Raw genomic sequence first — 17,690 nt, 5'->3', positions numbered from 1 at the left:
AATGGGCTGAAGAAGGCACTGGCACCCCACTCCAGTACTCTTGCCTGGAAAATCCCATGGATGGGGGAGCCTGGTGGGCTGCAGTCCATGGGGTCGCTAAGAGTCGGACATGACTGAGCAGCTTCACTTTCACTTTTCACTTTCATGCATTGGAGAAGGAAATGGCAACCTACTCCAGTGTTCTTGCCTGGAGAATCCCAGGGATGGGGGAGCCTGGTGGGCTGCCGTCTATGGGGTCACACAGAGTCGGACACGACTGAAGCGACGCAGCAGCAGCAGCAGCAGCAGCAGCAGCAGCAGCAGCAGCAGCAGCAGCAGCAGCAGCAGCAGCGGAAGTCTCTACTACATTGTTTATAGTCAAAGAGGTTTATTACCATATTGGACACACTAATGATCAATAGCATCTCACATCTGAAAGTAATGGCATAATGAGCCCGATTCTCTCTGTATTTAACATGCTAAACTCTCAATGACAGTTTCCCCCACTTCAGGGTCAAATTGTGTTTAGTCCCTCTCTCCATCCCCAAGCATGGGTACGGTCATGGCCTGAACTATCACGACAAGAGCAGACAGAATGTACAATATAGGCAGTGCTTACTAGTATGTGGCTCATACTATTATCCTTTTTCTTGTTTCCATTATCTCTGACAAGTGACTCTTTACTGGAACTCTAAATGAGAGCTGATTTCTACCAAAAAATTTGCAGTAGCGTGTTGAGTTACTATTGAAATGCAACAGACTGTGGCTAAATCTACTGGCTTTGTGTCTGTGGGAAATGGAGTTTCCTGAAGCTCATAAGGTTAACATTACTCGCAGTAAGATGATTTCCCCAGAGATTATGTTTCAACATGGAATACCCTAGATTTATGGCACAGTTCCAATCTAGGTTTTGGATTCTTTCTACAGATACCCTCATAGATTTTTGAATCAAAACACAAATTTAGAAATTAATGGAGGCATGAATCTGAAGTTAACAATTCCAAAAGTCCGCTTGTCTTTTAGTGTCATGCAGAAAAAAATAAATTATTCTCAATGGGAACTTAGTTTAATTTACTGCTCAAATATTCAATTGTAAGCATTAAGAATACTTTAAATAGATTCTTTCAAAAGTAGTTCATAAAAAATTTGTTGGGAGATAGCTAAGAAAAATTGATAAATCAGATATGACACAAAGTAAAATGGTCACTCACTCCCTATTTGAGGAAAAAAAAAAATAAGAAGAAGCTGATCTATTCATTTTCTTGTGAGCAAAAGAGAAACAAAAAAAAATTCTTCCAAGAATTGCAATAACATAGTTTCAGGAAATCGTATCTCCCAAAGACACTAATTGCACATTTTCTTTATTTTTGCTCTTGAGACAATGGGATGAATGTGAATCAAGAACTGGGGAAGAGAGATACTGATTTGTATTCATGTTTTCCTTCCTGGCAGCTTTTCTGGCGCCAGCAAGAAGGAAGAGTAAAAAAAAGATTTTAGCAAGTAGAAAATCTGTAGGCTCTAAAAATTATTACCAAAGGGTAGTACGAGATAAAGAGAGAAAATTCAACCAAATGATGTAATATTCATGGTTATAAATTTCTATGAATTAAATTGTAATATTAAATTAAGTACACAGTATTAGGCATTTAGAAGAAATAGTCTTTGAGTTCATTAAAAATTTCCTTTACTCTCAGCTAACATTAATTTTTCCTTCCGATTTTTTTCTGATATGTGGCTAGAAAGCAAGATGTTGTATACATGTATTTACAGTGTGTATAAGAGATATTCAAGAGAGTGCCTAAGAATGTGGGCTTTAGAGAAAACTTGAATGTAAATCCAGCTACGCTAGCTGGTAAGTTTTATGACCTTGGACAAGTGATATTACATCTTTTCCTCCAAATGTTCTAATGAGTAAAATGGATTTCTAATAGCACTTACTTCACGGTGTTGTTCTAAGGATAAAATAAGTTAATATGGTGGCCTGAACCAGGTGCATGAACCCTTCAAAGGGTGTGGATGGTCTTAAAGGAATCACTTTCCTGATCCTGAACTCGACAATGCTCTGCCTGAGAACTTGTGGCTCGAAAAGTGATCCTGTTAGAGTGTCATGCCTATTTTCCTATCTTTCCCCACAACTCTTCTTTATCACATTCCAAAGTAGGTACACTTCTTAGCCATCCAGAATGCTATGGTGCTGCTTTCATTTAATGCTGAAATCCTCCAGGGCCAAATAAAGGGACTACATGAAATAGTGTTGTTATTGTTCAGATAGTGAGTGATGCTAATGAGCAAAATTATGTTTTTTTGAAAGTCTGGTGAGTTCCAGTTCTTTGCTTTCAACAAAACTGAAGGAAGACTTAGTAGAGATTTTAGCTGACAGATCATTAGAAATAATTAAGGATGACAAGGACAGGGGATTTTTCTCTTCCTCTCTACCTCTGAACAAATTTCTTAGCTTGTTATGTGTCCTGGGTCACAATTTTAACAAATTTTTAAATATATATATATATATATATATATATATATATATATATAATTTGCATGCATATGTATACACACACACCTGAATATAATCTATTGCACTGGGGATGGTAGGTATCAAAAGGCTTCATGACATAACCTCAGAAGACAGAAGGTATCACTGTTGCAGTCACAGCCCATCCAAGGGGAAGATACATAGATCCCAACTCTTGCTGGAGAACTGTCAATATCACATTGTGATGGAGCTTGCTGGGTAGCATGTATTTTTGCAGTTATCACTGAAAAAATATAAACTATCTCATATTAGGAAGGAAAAAATTCTATTTTAAAGTTGCATACAGTTTTTTTTTTTCTATAAATGGAGAAGCTTGAATTTACCTTTGAGGTCAGCAATCTTTGTTTTAGGGAAGAAATCTAAGCAGTGTAATAGGGCTTTTTCTATGGTAAGCCAATATACCAGTTTGAAGTGAAGGGATGTGTTATTAATATAGTAAGCAGTGAAATTACTCTGCATTATCAATAAAAGTTTTTTTTTTCTTAGAATTGGAACCATATCTCTGAAGTTTGTTTCCTTTTCAGAAAGAAAAATTTCCTATTTTCTCCCTTTTTGAATTCCAGGCAGGAGTGTCGATGCTGCAGGACATTCTTATGTCAGGAGCTGAATCAAATGTGATGGGAGACTAGGGACTGAGGAGAGGCGTCCACACGCCCTTGCACTGGAGTGGTCTGACCAGGGGACTCTAAGTAGCAGGAATGTGTAATGTATGGTTTTGAGTTCTTCTTCGCTATTTCTGTCTTCTGATATCCAGACTTCAGTGCCATTCGGTTTGTTACATGATACACATCTTTTTTTCCCTTACGGAATTAAGGGGATGAGCTTGTGTTAGGATAAACAACTTATCTGATTCACCAAGGTTTAATACCAAAGTCCCATGTCTCAGGAAACTCCTCAGATTCAGGAAAATAGGAATGGTTGGTGGTCCCTCTAACTGGAGTCTATACTTGAAATTACTTGTTGAGAGTGAAGGGTAACAGCTTGGAGAAAGCTGCTTAAAGATCAGTTAGTGGTAACTTTCAGAAAAGGTATACCATATCTTCTTTGCATGAATGGGGCGGAAACTTAGGTAACTAGTAAAATGTTAAGAAAATTATCCAAATCTTAAAACCACATAAAAGAGATTACTATTTCTTTGGAGTCATGTTAGGAATTGTCTCGGAGAAGGCAATGGCACCCCACTCCAGTACTCTTGCATGGACAATCCCATGGACGGAGGAGCCTGGTGGGCTGCAGTCCATGGGGTCGCTAGGAGTTGGACACGACTGAGCCACTTCACTTTCACTTTTCACTTTCATGCACTGGAAGGAAATGGCAACCCACTCCAGTGCTCTTGCCTGGAGAATCCCAGGGACGGGGGAGCCTAGTGGGCTGCCGTCTATGGGGTCGCACAGAGTCGGACACAGCTGAAGCGACTTAGCTTAGCTAGCTCAGCTTAGGAATTGTCTAGCTGGTCCATGGAAGTATTATCTAACTCTCTAGGAGTTAATAACTATTTTCACTGCTATTTTAATAGTGATTAGGACATTTTATATCCCTGTAGAAATTGTTGCTGACTTGTAGAAGCTGACACACATGATTTCTTTTTTTGACAGCAATACAAATGAATTTTGTTCAAGAGATGAAATGATTTTTACCTTGTAAAAAGATGAACCTCGGAAGTTGCAGGTTTGTAGCCATGTAGGCTATTTGTATTGAAGTTAGCCCGACTACTTGTACTGTCTTCTCTATAAACCACTATAAATATTGGGATTTTTTTTCCAATTCTTTTTGCACTAGCTTCACCATCTTTCTGGTTCCCTCATTAATGAGGTAAAACAAGCATGGGACTTTATTTGGGTAAGTGATGCTTTTGTTTTTTTTTTTTAATTATATTTTGACATTGAAGATTTGTAGAAAGTGTTACTATGACTTAAAGATGTCTTAGAAATTCATGGAGGGAATGAACTTGGTAAAAGCCTGGTTTTCCTACATCCCCTCTCTCTACCAGGGTTAAGGAGACAATGAATATGGAGAAGAGACCGGGTGTGCCTACAGTGAGGAAGCCCCTCTGTCCGTCTGTCTTCATTGTCGGTCCCCCTGGGCCTTCTCCCCTTTGTGGAGGGTTCCTCCTCTTAGTCCGTGGATTCCTCCTCTTAGTCCGTGGATTCTGTAAATGTGGTGGGGTGACGGCTGGCAGTTCCTTTACAGCCTTCTAACCAAAATATCTGCAAGTCACATCTTTTCTCTCACCGAGATGTTCCTCAGCCTCACCAAAGATGCTTTCCCAGGAGGAAGTTGGAGATAGACTCAGAATCAAAATCAGACTACATACACACACATATATGCATATGCGCATATTTTATATATCGTAAGAGTTCTAAGGGGGGGGGGTAAAAATAAAGAAACCTAGGACCAGCCTACAGTTCCTTTTGAAAGAAGTTAATACCAGGAATTGGTTAAATAGGTGATGGAAAGAGTGAGAAGCCAAATAGCGGAGAGTGAGGCACTTGATTAGCACCAGCAGAAGGCTGCTTCAGCCCTGGAGGGAGACAAGGAGGCGGCTTTCCTGATGCCCAGGGGCTGGGCTTAAATGGCAGACACTGGATCCATGGGGAAGAGGCAGCTGTTGGCAGAGGAACTGCCAAGGCAGAGAAAGGAGAGAAATGTGGTTTCCTCTTTCCTCCCACCTTCCCACTGGCCAAACCGAACAGAGAGCAGTGGATTATAAAGCCTGGGAACTGCAGCCTGCAGGACCAGCGCCCTTGAGAGGAGACAGTTTAGAAACAGTTCAGTTGCTCAGTTGTGTCTGATTCTTTGCGAACCCATGGACTGCAGCACGCCAAGCCTCCCTGTCCATCACCAACTCCCAGAGTTTACTCAAACACATGTCCATTTAGTAAGTGATGCCATCCAACCATCTCATCCTCTGTCATCTCCTTCCCCCGCCTTCAATCTTTCCCAGGATCAGGGTCTTTTCTAGTGAACAGTTCTCATCAGGTGGCCAAAGTATTGGAGTTTCAGGTTCAGCATCAGTCCTTCCAATGAATATTCAGGACTGATCTCCTTTAGGATGGACGGATTGGATCTCCTTGCAGTCCAAGAGATTCTCAAGAGTCTCCAACATCACAGCTCAAAAATATCAGTTCTTTGGCACTCAGCTTTCTTTATAGTCTAACTCTCACATCCATACATGACTACTGGAAAAACCATGGCTTTGACTAGACAGACACTTGTTGGCATAGTAATGTCTCTGCTCTTTAATATGCTGTCTAGGTTGATCATAGCTTTTCTTCCAAGGAACAAGCGTCTTTTAATTTCATGGTTGCAGTCACCATCTGCAGTGATTTTGGAGCTCCTAAACATAAAGTCTGTCACTGTTTCTACTGTTTCCCAATCTATTTGCCATGAAGTGATGGGACCAAATGCCATAATCTTCATTTTCTGAGTGCTGAGTTTTAAGCAAGCTTTTTCACTCTCCTCTTTCACCAAGAAGCTCTTTAGTTCTTCTTCACTTTCTGCCATCAGTGTGGTGTCATCAGTGTATCTGAGGTTATTGATATTTTTCCTGGCAATCTTAATTCCAGCTGTGCTTCATCCAGCTTGGCATTTCACGTGATATACCCTGCATATAATTTAAATAAGCAGGGTGACAATATACAGCTTTGATGTACTCCTTTCCTGATTTAGAACCAGTCTGTTGTTCCATGCCTAGTTTTAATTGTTGACCTGAATACAGATTTGTCAGGAGGCAGGTCAGGAGGTCTGGTATTTCCAACTCTTGAAGAATTTTCCACAAATCATTGTGATCCACACAGTCAAAGGCTTTGGCTTAGTCAATAAAGCAGAAGTAGTTGTTTATCTGGACCTCTTTTGCTTTTTAAATGATCCAACAGATGTTGGCAGTTTCATCTGCTTCCTCTGCCTTTTCTAGCCAGCTTGATCATATGGAAGTTCATGGTTCACGTATTGCTGAAGCCTGGCTTGGAGAATTTTGAGCATTACTTTGCTAGCGTGTGAGATGAGTGCAATTGTGCAGTAGTTTGACCATTCTTTGGCATTGCCTTTCTTTGGGATTGGAATGAAAACTGATCTTTTCCAGTCCTGTGGCCATTGCTGAGTTATCCAAATTTGCTGGCATATTGAATGCAGCACTTTAACAGCATTATCTTTTAGGATTTGAAAGAGCTCAACTGGAATTCCATCACCTCCACTAGCTTTGTTTGTAGTGATGCTTCCTAATGCTCACTTGACTTCACATTCCAGGATGTCTGGCTCTAGGGGAGTGATCACACCATCGCTGTTATCTGGGTCATGAAGATCGTTTTTGTACAGTTCTTTTGTGTATTCTTACCACCTCTTCTTAATATCTTCTGCTTCTGTTAGGTCCCTACCATTTCTGTCCTTTATCGAGCCCATCTTTGCATGAAATGTTCTCTTGGTATCTCTAATTTTCTTGACAAGGTCTTTAGTCTTTCCCATTCTATTGTGTTCTTCTATTTCTTTGCATTGATCACTGAGGAAGGCTTTCTTATCTCTCCTTGCTATTCTTTGGAATTCTGCATTCAAGTGGGTATATCTTTCCTTTTCTTCTTTGCCTTTGACTTCTCTTCTTTTCTCAGCTATTTGTAAGGCCTCCTCAGACAACCATTTTGCATTTTTGCATTTCTTTTTCTGGGAATGGTCTGACCACTGCTGCCTGTACAATGTCACAAACCTCTGTCCTTCAGGCACTCTGTCTATCAGATCTAATCCCTTGAATCTATTTGTCACTTCAACTGTATAATTGTGGAAAGGATTTGATTTAGATCATATCTGAATGGTCGAGTGGTTTTCCTTACTTTCTTCAATTTAAGCCTAAATTTGGCAATAAGGAGTTCATGATCTGAGCCACAGTTAGCTCCCAGTCTTGTTTTTGCTGACTGTATAGGGCTTCTACATCTTTGGCTGCAGAGAATATAATCAGCCTGATTTCGGTGTTGACCATCTGGTGATGTCCATGTGTAGTCTTCTCTTGTGTTGTTGGAAGAGGGTGTTTGCTATGACCAGTGCATTCTCTTTGCAAAACTCTATTAGCCTTTGTTCTGATTCATTCTGCACTCCAAGGCCATATTTGCCTGTTACTCCAGGTATTTCTTGACTCCCTACTTTTGCATTCGAGCCCCCTATAATGAAAAGGACATCCTTTTGGGGTGTTAGTTCTAGAAGGTCTTGTAGGTCTTCATAGAACTGTTCAACTTCAGCTTCTTCAGCATTACTGGTCAGGGCATCGACTTGGATTACCGTGATATTGAATGGTTTGCCTTGGAAACAAACAGAGTTCATTCTGTCGTTTTTGAGACTGCATCCAAGTACCTCATTTCTGACTCTTTTGTTGACTATGATGGCTACTCCATTTCTTCTAAGGGATTCTTGCCCACAGTAGTAGATATAATGGTCATCTGGGTTAAATTCACCCATTTCAGTCCATTTTAGTTCACTGATTCCTAAAATGTCAACGTTCACTCTTGCCATCTCCTGTTTGACAACTTTCAATTTGTCTTGATTCATGGACCTAACATTTCAGGTTCCTATGCAATATTACTCTTTACAGCATTGGACTTTACTTCCATCACCAGTCACATCCATACCTGGGTATTATTTTTGCTTTGGCTCCATCCCTTCATTCTTTCTGGAGTTATTTCTTCATTGATTTCCAGTAGCATATTGGGCACCTGGACTGGAAGAAACACCAGCTGGAATCAAGATTGCCAGGAGAAATATCAATAACCTCAGATATGCAGATGACACCACCCTTATGGCAGAAAGTGAAGAGAAACTAAAAAACCTCTTGATGAAAGTGAAAGAGGAGAGTGAAAAAGTTGGCCTAAAGCTCAACATTCAGAAAATGAAGATCATGGCATCCGGTCCCATCACTTCATGGGAGATAGATGGGGAAACAGTAGGAACAGTGTCAGACTTTATTTTTCTGGGCTCCAGAATCACTGCAGATGGTGACTGCAGCCATGAAATTAAAAGATGCTTACTCCTTGGAAGAAAAGTTGTGACCAACCTAGATAGCATATTCAAAAGCAGAGATATTACTTTGCCAACTAAGGTCTGTCTAGTCAAGGCTATGGTTTTTCCTGTGGTCATGTATGGATGTGAGAGTTGGACTGTGAAGAAGGCTGATTGCCGAAGAATTGATGCTTTTGAACTGTGTTGTTGGAGAAGACTCTTGAGAGTCTTCATGGGGTGTCAAAGAGTCGGACACGACTAAGCAACTGAACTGAACTGAACTGACCTGGCGAGTTCGTCTTTTAGTGTCCTGTCTTTTTGCCTTTTCATACTGTTCATGGGGTTCTCCAGGCAAGAATACTGAAGTGGTTTGCCATTCCCTTCTCCAGTGGACCTTGTTTTGTCAGAACTCTCCACCATGACCCACCCATCTTGGGTGGCCTTACATGGCATGGCTAATAGTTTCATTAAGTTAGACAAGGCTGTGGTCCATGTGATCAGTTTGGTTAGTTTGTTGTGACTGTGATTTTCATTCTGTCTACCCTCTGATGGAGAAGGATAAGAGGCTTATGGAAGCTTCTTGATGGGAGAGGCTGACTGAGGGGGAAACTGGGCCTTGTTCTGATGGGTGGGGCCATGCTCAGTTCAGTTCAGTTCAGTCGCTCAGTCGTGTCCGACTTTTTGCGACCCCATGAATCGCAGCACACCAGGCCTCCCTGTCCATCACCATCTCTCAGAGTTCACTCAGACTCACATCCATCGAGTCCGTGATGCCATCCAGCCGTCTCATCCTGGGTCGTCCCGTTCTCCTCCTGCCCCCAATCTCTCCCAGCATCAGAGTCTTTTCCAATGAGTCAATTCTTCGCATGAGGTGTCCAAAGTACTGAAGCAGCTTTAGCATCATTCCTTCCAAAGAAATCCCAGGGCTGATCTCCTTCAGAATGGACTGGTTGGATCTCCTTGCAGTCCAAGGGACTCTCAAGAGTCTTCTCCAACACCACAGTTCAAACACATCAATTCTTCGGCACTCAGCTTTCTTCACAGTCCAACTCTCACATCCATACAAGACCACAGGAAAAACCATAGCCTTGACTAGACGGACCTTAGTCAGCAAAGTAATGTCTCTGCTGTTGAATATGCTATCTAGGTTGGTCATAACTTTTCTTCCAAGGAGTAAGCGTCTTTTAATTTCATGGCTGCAGTCACCAGGGCCATGCTCAGTTAATCTTTAACTCAATTTTCTGTTGATGGGCGGGGATATATTCCCTCCCCCTTATTTGACATGAGGCCAAACTACAGTTGAGGTAACGAAGATAATGGTAACCTCCTTCAACAGGTCTCATGCACCCACTGCTACACTCAGTGCCCTCAGCCCTGCAGCCAGCCCTCACTGACCCACGCCTCCGCCGGAGACTCTGGACACTCATTGGGCAAGTCTTGGTCAGTCTCTTGTGGGATCACTGCCCTTTTCTCCTGGGTCCTGGTGCACACAAGGTTCTGTTTGTCTCCTCCAAGAGTCTGTTTCCCCAGAACACATATTAGGCCAACAATACTATGTTTTTATTCCTTCCAATTTTGTGCTTTTATAATATATTCCAGGACACTGAGTCAGGTGAAAAACTTTCTAGGAATACAAATCTCTGTTTCACTCTGAATTTCTTGAAAATATCTGTATTTGAGGATGGTCAGCTTTGTCAAGCTAAATAGCCCCTCTCTAAATTCTACATTAACTTCAGTACTTTTACAGTAATTCTCGCTTGGCCTCCCAAAGATGATCTTTCTCTATTTATGACTCATCCTTAAATCCCACAGAAAGAAACCTTTTGTCATAGATTTCTCTTCCTCTAATTCAGTTGCTGTCCTATTTTATACATATAAGGGGCTTCCCTGGTGGCTCTGTTGGTAAAGAATCTGCCTGCAATGAAGGAGACCCGGGTTCAATCCCTGGGTTGGGAAGATCCCCTGGAGAAGGGCATGGCTACCCACTCCAGTACTCTTGCCTGGAGAATCCCATGGACAGAGGAGTTGGGCAGGTTACAGTCCATGGGATTGCAAAGAGTTGGACATGACCGTGTGACTAGCTTTCACTTTTTCACACATATAAATGCAAATACTGGGTTTTGTGGTACTGCTAATTCCACCCTCTTTTGCCTTTGAGTTGTGAATACACTAAAGAAGAAACAGAAATACAGTAAGGAACAAATATTAGCTGTACTATTGGAAAAGCCATATTGAAGAGCACAACTGGAACTCGAAAGTGAAATATGCTTCTTGTTCTTCCCACTGAATTGTGCTTCCTATATTGTCGTAGGCAGACTGAACGGACACCGCAGGTCACTGAACGGACACCGCAGGCCACTGAACGGACACTACAGGTCACTGAACAGACAACGCAGGTCACTGAACGGACATTGAATGTCACTGAAAGGACACCGCATGTCACTGAAAGGACACCGCATGTCACTGAAAGGACACCGCAGGTCACTGAACGGACACCGCAGGTCACTGAAAGGACACCGCAGGTCACTGAATGGACACTGCAGGTCACTGAATGGACACCACAGGCCACTGAAAGGACACTGCATGTCACTGAACAGACAGTGCAGGTCACTGAACAGACACCGAACATCACTGAAAGGACACCGCAGGCCATTGAAAGGACACAGCAGGTCACTGAACGGACACCGCAGGTCACTGAACGGACACCACAGGTCAGTGAAAGGACACCGCAGGTCACTGAACGGACACCGCAGGCCACTGAAAGGACACCGCAGGTCACTGAATGGACACCGCACGTCACTGAACGGACACCGCAGGCCACTGAAAGGACACTGCATGTCACTGAACAGACACTGCAGGCCACTGAACAGACAACGCAGGTCACTGAACGGACATTGAATGTCACTGAAAGGACACTGCATGTCACTGAAAGGACACCGCAGGCCATTGAAAGGACACAGCAGGTCACTGAATGGACACCGCAGGTCACTGAAAGGACACCGCAGGTCACTGAACAGACAGTGCAGGTCACTGAACGGACACCACATCACTGAACGGACACCGCGTCACTGAAAGGACACCGCAGGCCATTGAAAGGACACAGCAGGTCACTGAACGGACACCGCAGGTCACTGAACGGACACCACAGGTCACTGAACGGACACTTCGGGTCACTGAACGGACACCGCAGGTCACTGAAAGGACACCGCAGGTCACTGAACGGACACCGCAGGCCACTGAAAGGACACTGCATGTCACTGAACAGACAGTGCAGGTCACTGAACGGACACCGCACGTCACTGAAAGGACACCGCAGGCCATTGAAAGGACACAGCAGGTCACTGAACGGACACCGCAGGTCACTGAACGGACACCACAGGCCACTGAAAGGACACCGCAGGTCACTGAACAGACAGTGCAGGTCACTGAACGGACACTGCAGGTCACTGAATGGACACCGCACGTCACTGAACGGACACCACAGGCCACTGAAAGGACACCGCAGGTCACTGAACAGACAGTGCAGGTCACTGAACGGACACCGCACGTCACTGAAAGGACACCGCAGGCCATTGAAAGGACACTGCAGGTCACTGAACAGACACTGCAGGCCACTGAACAGACAACGCAGGTTGCTGAACGGACATTGAATGTCACTGAACAGACACTGCAGGTCACTGAAAGGACACCGCGTCACTGAACGGACACCGCATGTCACTGAAAGGACACCGCAGGTCACTGAACGGACACCGCAGGTCACTGAACGGACACTGCTGGTCACTGAACGGACACTGCAGGTCAGGGTTCTGTATGTTCAGTGTCCTTTCCCTACTTTCACCAGTTTGATAAGTCAGTCCTTCTTCGGGGATAGTCAAGTAATGAGGCGACAGGAGTAAGCAGAAGTAATCTCGATGTTTTTCCCTCAGAAATATGAGACCTCTCTTTTTGTAGACATGAGAGAAGGGTGATAGTGATAGATATTTCCTCCCATCAAATTATCAGTTTCATAAAATGTCAATCAATGAGCTAAAATCTAATTATGGGCCAGTTTAGCCCCATTGCTTATCAGTATGTATGTAATCAATTCCTGCCTTGAAGTTGTGTAAATCAGGTATTCCTGATTAAAAGAATTTTAAAATATTGATTCAAAGAGTTAAAATTTTTTCTTTAAAAATGTTTTGCTTTAAAACTCAAGTTTTAAATACAGTGTGTGCTGTTTAAAAGGTTGGCATGGTGTAAACAAAAATATACTGTTTTACCCTGAATATATTCAGCAACTCCAGTTCAGCTCTCATGGAATCCTGGGGGCATGATTAGGAACATTAAATCATTTTGTGAAAGTAACTGAAGATATTTTCCCCAAAGAAAGGTAACTTAAAAATGTGACAGCATGTGGTCTGTTTTAAACGTCTAAACCCTTTCTTTTACATTTAATATAAAAATGAAAGTGTATGCCCACTAGATGGCAAACTAAATCTTTTAAAACGTGTGCAGCTGTGCACACGTTGGGTCCCACTCTTTGTGACCCCATGGACCATAGCCTGCCAGGCTCCTCTGTCCATGGGATTCTCCAGGCAAGAACACTGGGGGGCAGTGCCTCTGATGAAGTCGGGCTTCCCTGTGGCTCAGCAGGTAAAGAATCTGTCTGCAATTCAGGAGACATAGGAGCCACGGATTCGATCCCTGGGTCGGGAAGATACCCTGGAGGAGGAAATGGTAACTCATTCCAGTGTTCTTGCCTGAAAAATCCCATGGACAGAGGAGCGTGGTGACCTCCAGTCCAAAGGGTCCCTAAGAGTTGGACACGACTGAGTGACTAAGCATGGAAGCATGAGGTAGAGGGCAATGGGAGTCCCTGCTGGCAGTGAAGTTGTCAGGGGAGAAGTAGGCATTTAGACAAGCTCTGACTTGTAAAATGCACTGGTAAATCAGATTAACTCTATCAAATTGTTGGAGAAGGAAATGGCAACCCACTCCAGGATTCTTGCCTGGAGAATCCCATGGACAGAGGAGCCTGGTGGGCTACAGTCCATGGGGTTGGAAAAAGTCAGGCATGACTGACTGACTATCAAACTGTGGTTACAGACTGTCTATACTGGTCTCCCAAAGTTAAACTCTTTTTAATACCAATTCCTTTGAACACATATGTTATAAGAAAGTACCACACACAATGTGAGCCAACCCGCCACAGTCTTCTGAGTTCTGAAAATACGGTCATTGACTGTGACAGAGGCTGGCCCAGTTTGCAGATTCTGAGTAGTCCTTGCCAAGGTTTATTGTGAATTATTCTAGCACTCCAAACCCTTCTGGGACCCTTCCCTACTTCCCCACTTTATGTATGCATTCTCTCTTGCTTTAGTTGGACTTATGGAGGTGTTCCTATTGGTACCGGTTGATGAGCTTCAATATATTAATGAGACATGAGATTATCAAACTTATTAAGAAATTATTTTCAAAGTTCCTATATACTGAAATATATTTACTACATAGCAAATTAAATACAACCTGTGTAAATATAGAAACAACCAAAAAGAAACATTTAAAAACCAAACCAGTCTGTTCTTCATTACCCTCAAATTTTGAGCTGGATTACATGATGATAAGTAAATACAAACATCTTTAAATAAAGATAATATGTGCTGCAACTAAATATGCAGCACTGTATTCAAATAATACATTTCATCTAGTAGAAGATGGGGCTTCCCAGGTGGCTCTAGGGGTAAAGAACCCACCTGCCAATGCAGGAGACACAAGAGACATGGGTTCAATCCCTGGGCCAGGAAGATACCCTGGAGAGGGGCATGGCAACCCACTCCAGTATTCTTGCCTGAATCCCATGGACAGAGGAGCCTGGTGGGCTACAGTCCATAGGGTCACCAAGAGTTGGACATCACTGAAGCAACTTAGCACAGTGCAGTAGAAGATAGTTGTAAATGAAAAACGTACTGTATTTGGAATCAGAGACCTAGGTCAAAAATTTATCTTCCTTGGTTATTAACCTTATATCTTTGACAATATATCTTCAATGGTTGAGAAAAGTAGTACTTAAATAGCACCCACATTTTAAACATTTTTAACAGTATATTGCATTTTTCAGTATACTGCATTTTGCAGTATTTTGCATATATTGCATCCTCAGTGTAGAACCTGAGGATGTTATATTTTGTGCAGAATATGTAATAAATTTAATTATATAAACTATGAAAGGCAACATATTGGAAACAAAAAGTAGCGAAAATTCACTACTCTTAACCAGAGAGGAAGCAAGAATCATTTACTAAGCTAAGCAAATGAAGGCAGTTTACTAAAGGAGCACACAGTTCTATTCTCCGAGCCAGGCTTCATCAGTACGTGAACCATGAACTTCCAGATATTAAAGCTCGTTTCAGAAAAGGCAGAGGAACCAGAGATCAAGTTGCCAACATCCTCTGGATCATCGAAAAAGCAAGAGAACTCTAGAGATAAACATCTACTTTTGTTTCATTGATTATGCCAAAGCCTTTGACCATGTGGATCACAACAAACTGTGGAAAATTCTTAAAGAGACGGGAATACCAGACCACATGACCTGCCTTCTGAGAAATCTGAATGCAGGTCAAGAAGCAACAGTTAGAACTGGACATGGAACAACAGACTGGTTCCAAATCCGAAAAGGAGTACATCAAGGCTGTATATTGTCACCTTGCTTATTTAACTGATATGCAGAGTACATCATGCAAAATGCTGGGCTGGATAAAGCACAAGTTGGAATCAAGATTGCTGGGAGAAATATCAGTAACCTCAGATATGCAGATAACACCATCCTTATGGCAGAAAGTGAAGAGGAACTAAAGAGCCTTTTGATGAAAGTGAAAGAGGAGAGTGAAAAAGTTGTCTTAAAACTCAACATTCAGAAAACTAAGATCATGGCATCCAGTCCCATCAGTTCATGGCAAATAGATGCAGAAACAATGGAAACAGTGACAGACTTTATTTTTTCGGGCTCCAAAATCACTGCAGATGGTGACTGCAGCCATGAAATTAAGAGACACTTGCTCCTTGGAAGAAAAGCTATGACCAACTTAGAAAGCATATTAAAAAGCAGAGACATTACTTTGCCAACAAAGGTCCATCTAGTCAAAGCCATGTTTTTTCCAGTGGTCATGTGTGAATGTGAGAGTTAGACTGTAAAGAAAGCTGAGTGATGAAGAATTTATGCTTTTGAACTGTGATGTTGGAGAAGACTCTTAAGAGTCCCTTGGACCACAAGGAGATCCAACCAGTCCATCCTAAAGGAAATCAGTCCTGAACATTCATTGGAAGGACTGATGCTAAAGCTGAAACTCCAATACTCTGGCCACCTGATGCGAAGAACTGAGTCACTGGATAAGACCCTGATGCTGGGAAAGATTGAAGGCAGGAGGAGAAGGGGACAACAGAGAATGAAATGGTTGGATGGCATCACTGATGCGATGCACATGATTTTGAGTAAACTCCCGTAGTTGGTGATGGACAGGGAGGCCTGTCCTGCTGCAGTCCATAGGGTCGCAAAGAGTGACTGAGTGACTGAACTGAACACAGTTCTATATCCCTTAATAGTTGAGGTCATTCCTATATTAAACTATGTTACAGTAATCTGTACCATCATGTATCTGATTTGTGATTCATCAAAAAGAGTTATATGAATTACTCTTAACAGGTTACTTTAGTGAGTCAGTTCAGTTCAGTTGCTCAGTCTTGTCTGACTCTTTGCGATCCCATGAATTGCAGCATGCCAGGCCTCCCTGTCCATCACCAACTCCTGGAGTCCACCCAAACCCATGTCCATCGAGTCAGTGATGCCATCCAGCCATCTCATCCTCTGTCGTCCCTTTCTTCTCCTGCCCCCAATCCCTCCCAACATCAGAGTCTTTTCCAATGAGTCAATTCTTCGCATCAGATGGCCAAAGTATTGGAGTTTCAGCTTTAGCATCAGTCCTTCCAATGAACACCAGGACTGATCGCCTTTAGAATGGACTGGTTGGATCTCCTTGCAGTCCAAGGGACTCTCAAGAGTCTTCTCCAACACCACAGTTCAAAACCATCAATTCTTCTGTTCTCAGCTTTCTTCACAGTCCAACTCTCACATCCATACCTGACTAGGAAAAACCATAGCCCTGACTAGATGGATCTTCGTTGACAAAATAATGTCTCTGCTTCTGAATATGCTATCTAAGTTGGTCATAACTTTCCTTAGTTCTTCCTATATACAAGTTTAGAGATTTTAGCCAAAATAAATCTTAGATGGGGGATATTTACCAGCACATTATAAACATTCATTGTTTTATTCAAGCTGATCTCTTGAAATATCTCAAGTTCTTGGTCTGCTAAATTTATCAGGGGCTGCTTTATTCAGCAGCTGTATTTTAATACCTACATTGAAATTTTATGCAATAGTAACTTGTTAACTTCTAGAAAACATGCAAAAGAATTTTAATATCCATACTTTTATATATTCAAACATAGTTTATTCATATTTAGTATTACTACAATTGGAATATGCTTTATAATTCTTATTTACATTTTCTATGAAAAGCTACTAACTCAGCAATCTGTCTTTTGGGAAAATATTCTACACATGAAGATATTCATTTCAGTACTGTCAGAGCAAAAATTGGAAACAAGCCAATTTCATCAATATGAGAGTGGCTAAATAAATTATATTAAATTCATACAATGAAATTCCTTGTAGATATTGTGCCACCATAAAAACAGAATCAACATGGAGTTTTGAGTATGATATTTACTGAGGTTAAAAGTATAAGGCAGGAAAGAGCCACTGTTTCTTCTTAAATACTTGGCTACAGTTCTTGCAACTGGATGACAGTGCCCTCTATTACATAATAAGTGAAGTGAAGTTGCTCAGTCGTGTCTGACTCTTTGCGACCCCATAGACTGTAGCCTACCATGCTCCTCCATCCATGGGATTTTCCAGGCAAGAGTACTGGAATGGATTGCCATTTCCTTCTCCAGAGGACCTTCCCGACCCAGGGATCGAACCCAGGTCTCCTGCATTGTAGGCAGACGCTTTACCATCTGAGCCACAAGGGAAGTCCTCTATTACATAATAAATCTTGTGATTAGACACTTCTCGACTTGAATAAACCCTGAGATTAAAAAAAAAGACACAACTAAGTAATTTAGCTTGACTTAAAAAAAACAAATTTGTTTATAAAAATGG

At 42.1% G+C, this 17,690-nt stretch overlaps 1 protein-coding gene across 1 annotated transcript in view; it reads left to right on the top strand.

Annotated features, from left to right (window-relative positions):
* LOC138440538 (zonadhesin-like) overlaps nucleotides 1-12,635 on the top strand; it is a 30,207-nt gene extending 17,572 nt beyond the window's left edge. The window contains exons 2-4 of the mRNA XM_069590188.1: nucleotides 10,803-11,639; nucleotides 11,682-11,807; nucleotides 11,913-12,635. Of these exons, the coding sequence (XP_069446289.1) occupies nucleotides 10,803-11,544 (742 nt within the window). The 3' untranslated portion in view covers nucleotides 11,545-11,639; nucleotides 11,682-11,807; nucleotides 11,913-12,635. The remainder of the gene's footprint in view (nucleotides 1-10,802; nucleotides 11,640-11,681; nucleotides 11,808-11,912) is intronic.
* Nucleotides 12,636-17,690: the final 5,055 nt, after the last annotated feature.

Source organism: Ovis canadensis, chromosome 5 (assembly GCF_042477335.2).
Source record: "Ovis canadensis isolate MfBH-ARS-UI-01 breed Bighorn chromosome 5, ARS-UI_OviCan_v2, whole genome shotgun sequence".
NCBI lineage: Eukaryota > Metazoa > Chordata > Mammalia > Artiodactyla > Bovidae > Ovis > Ovis canadensis.
The sequence above is the reverse complement of the archived record's forward strand: the minus strand, read 5'-3'. Positions and strand labels throughout refer to the sequence as shown.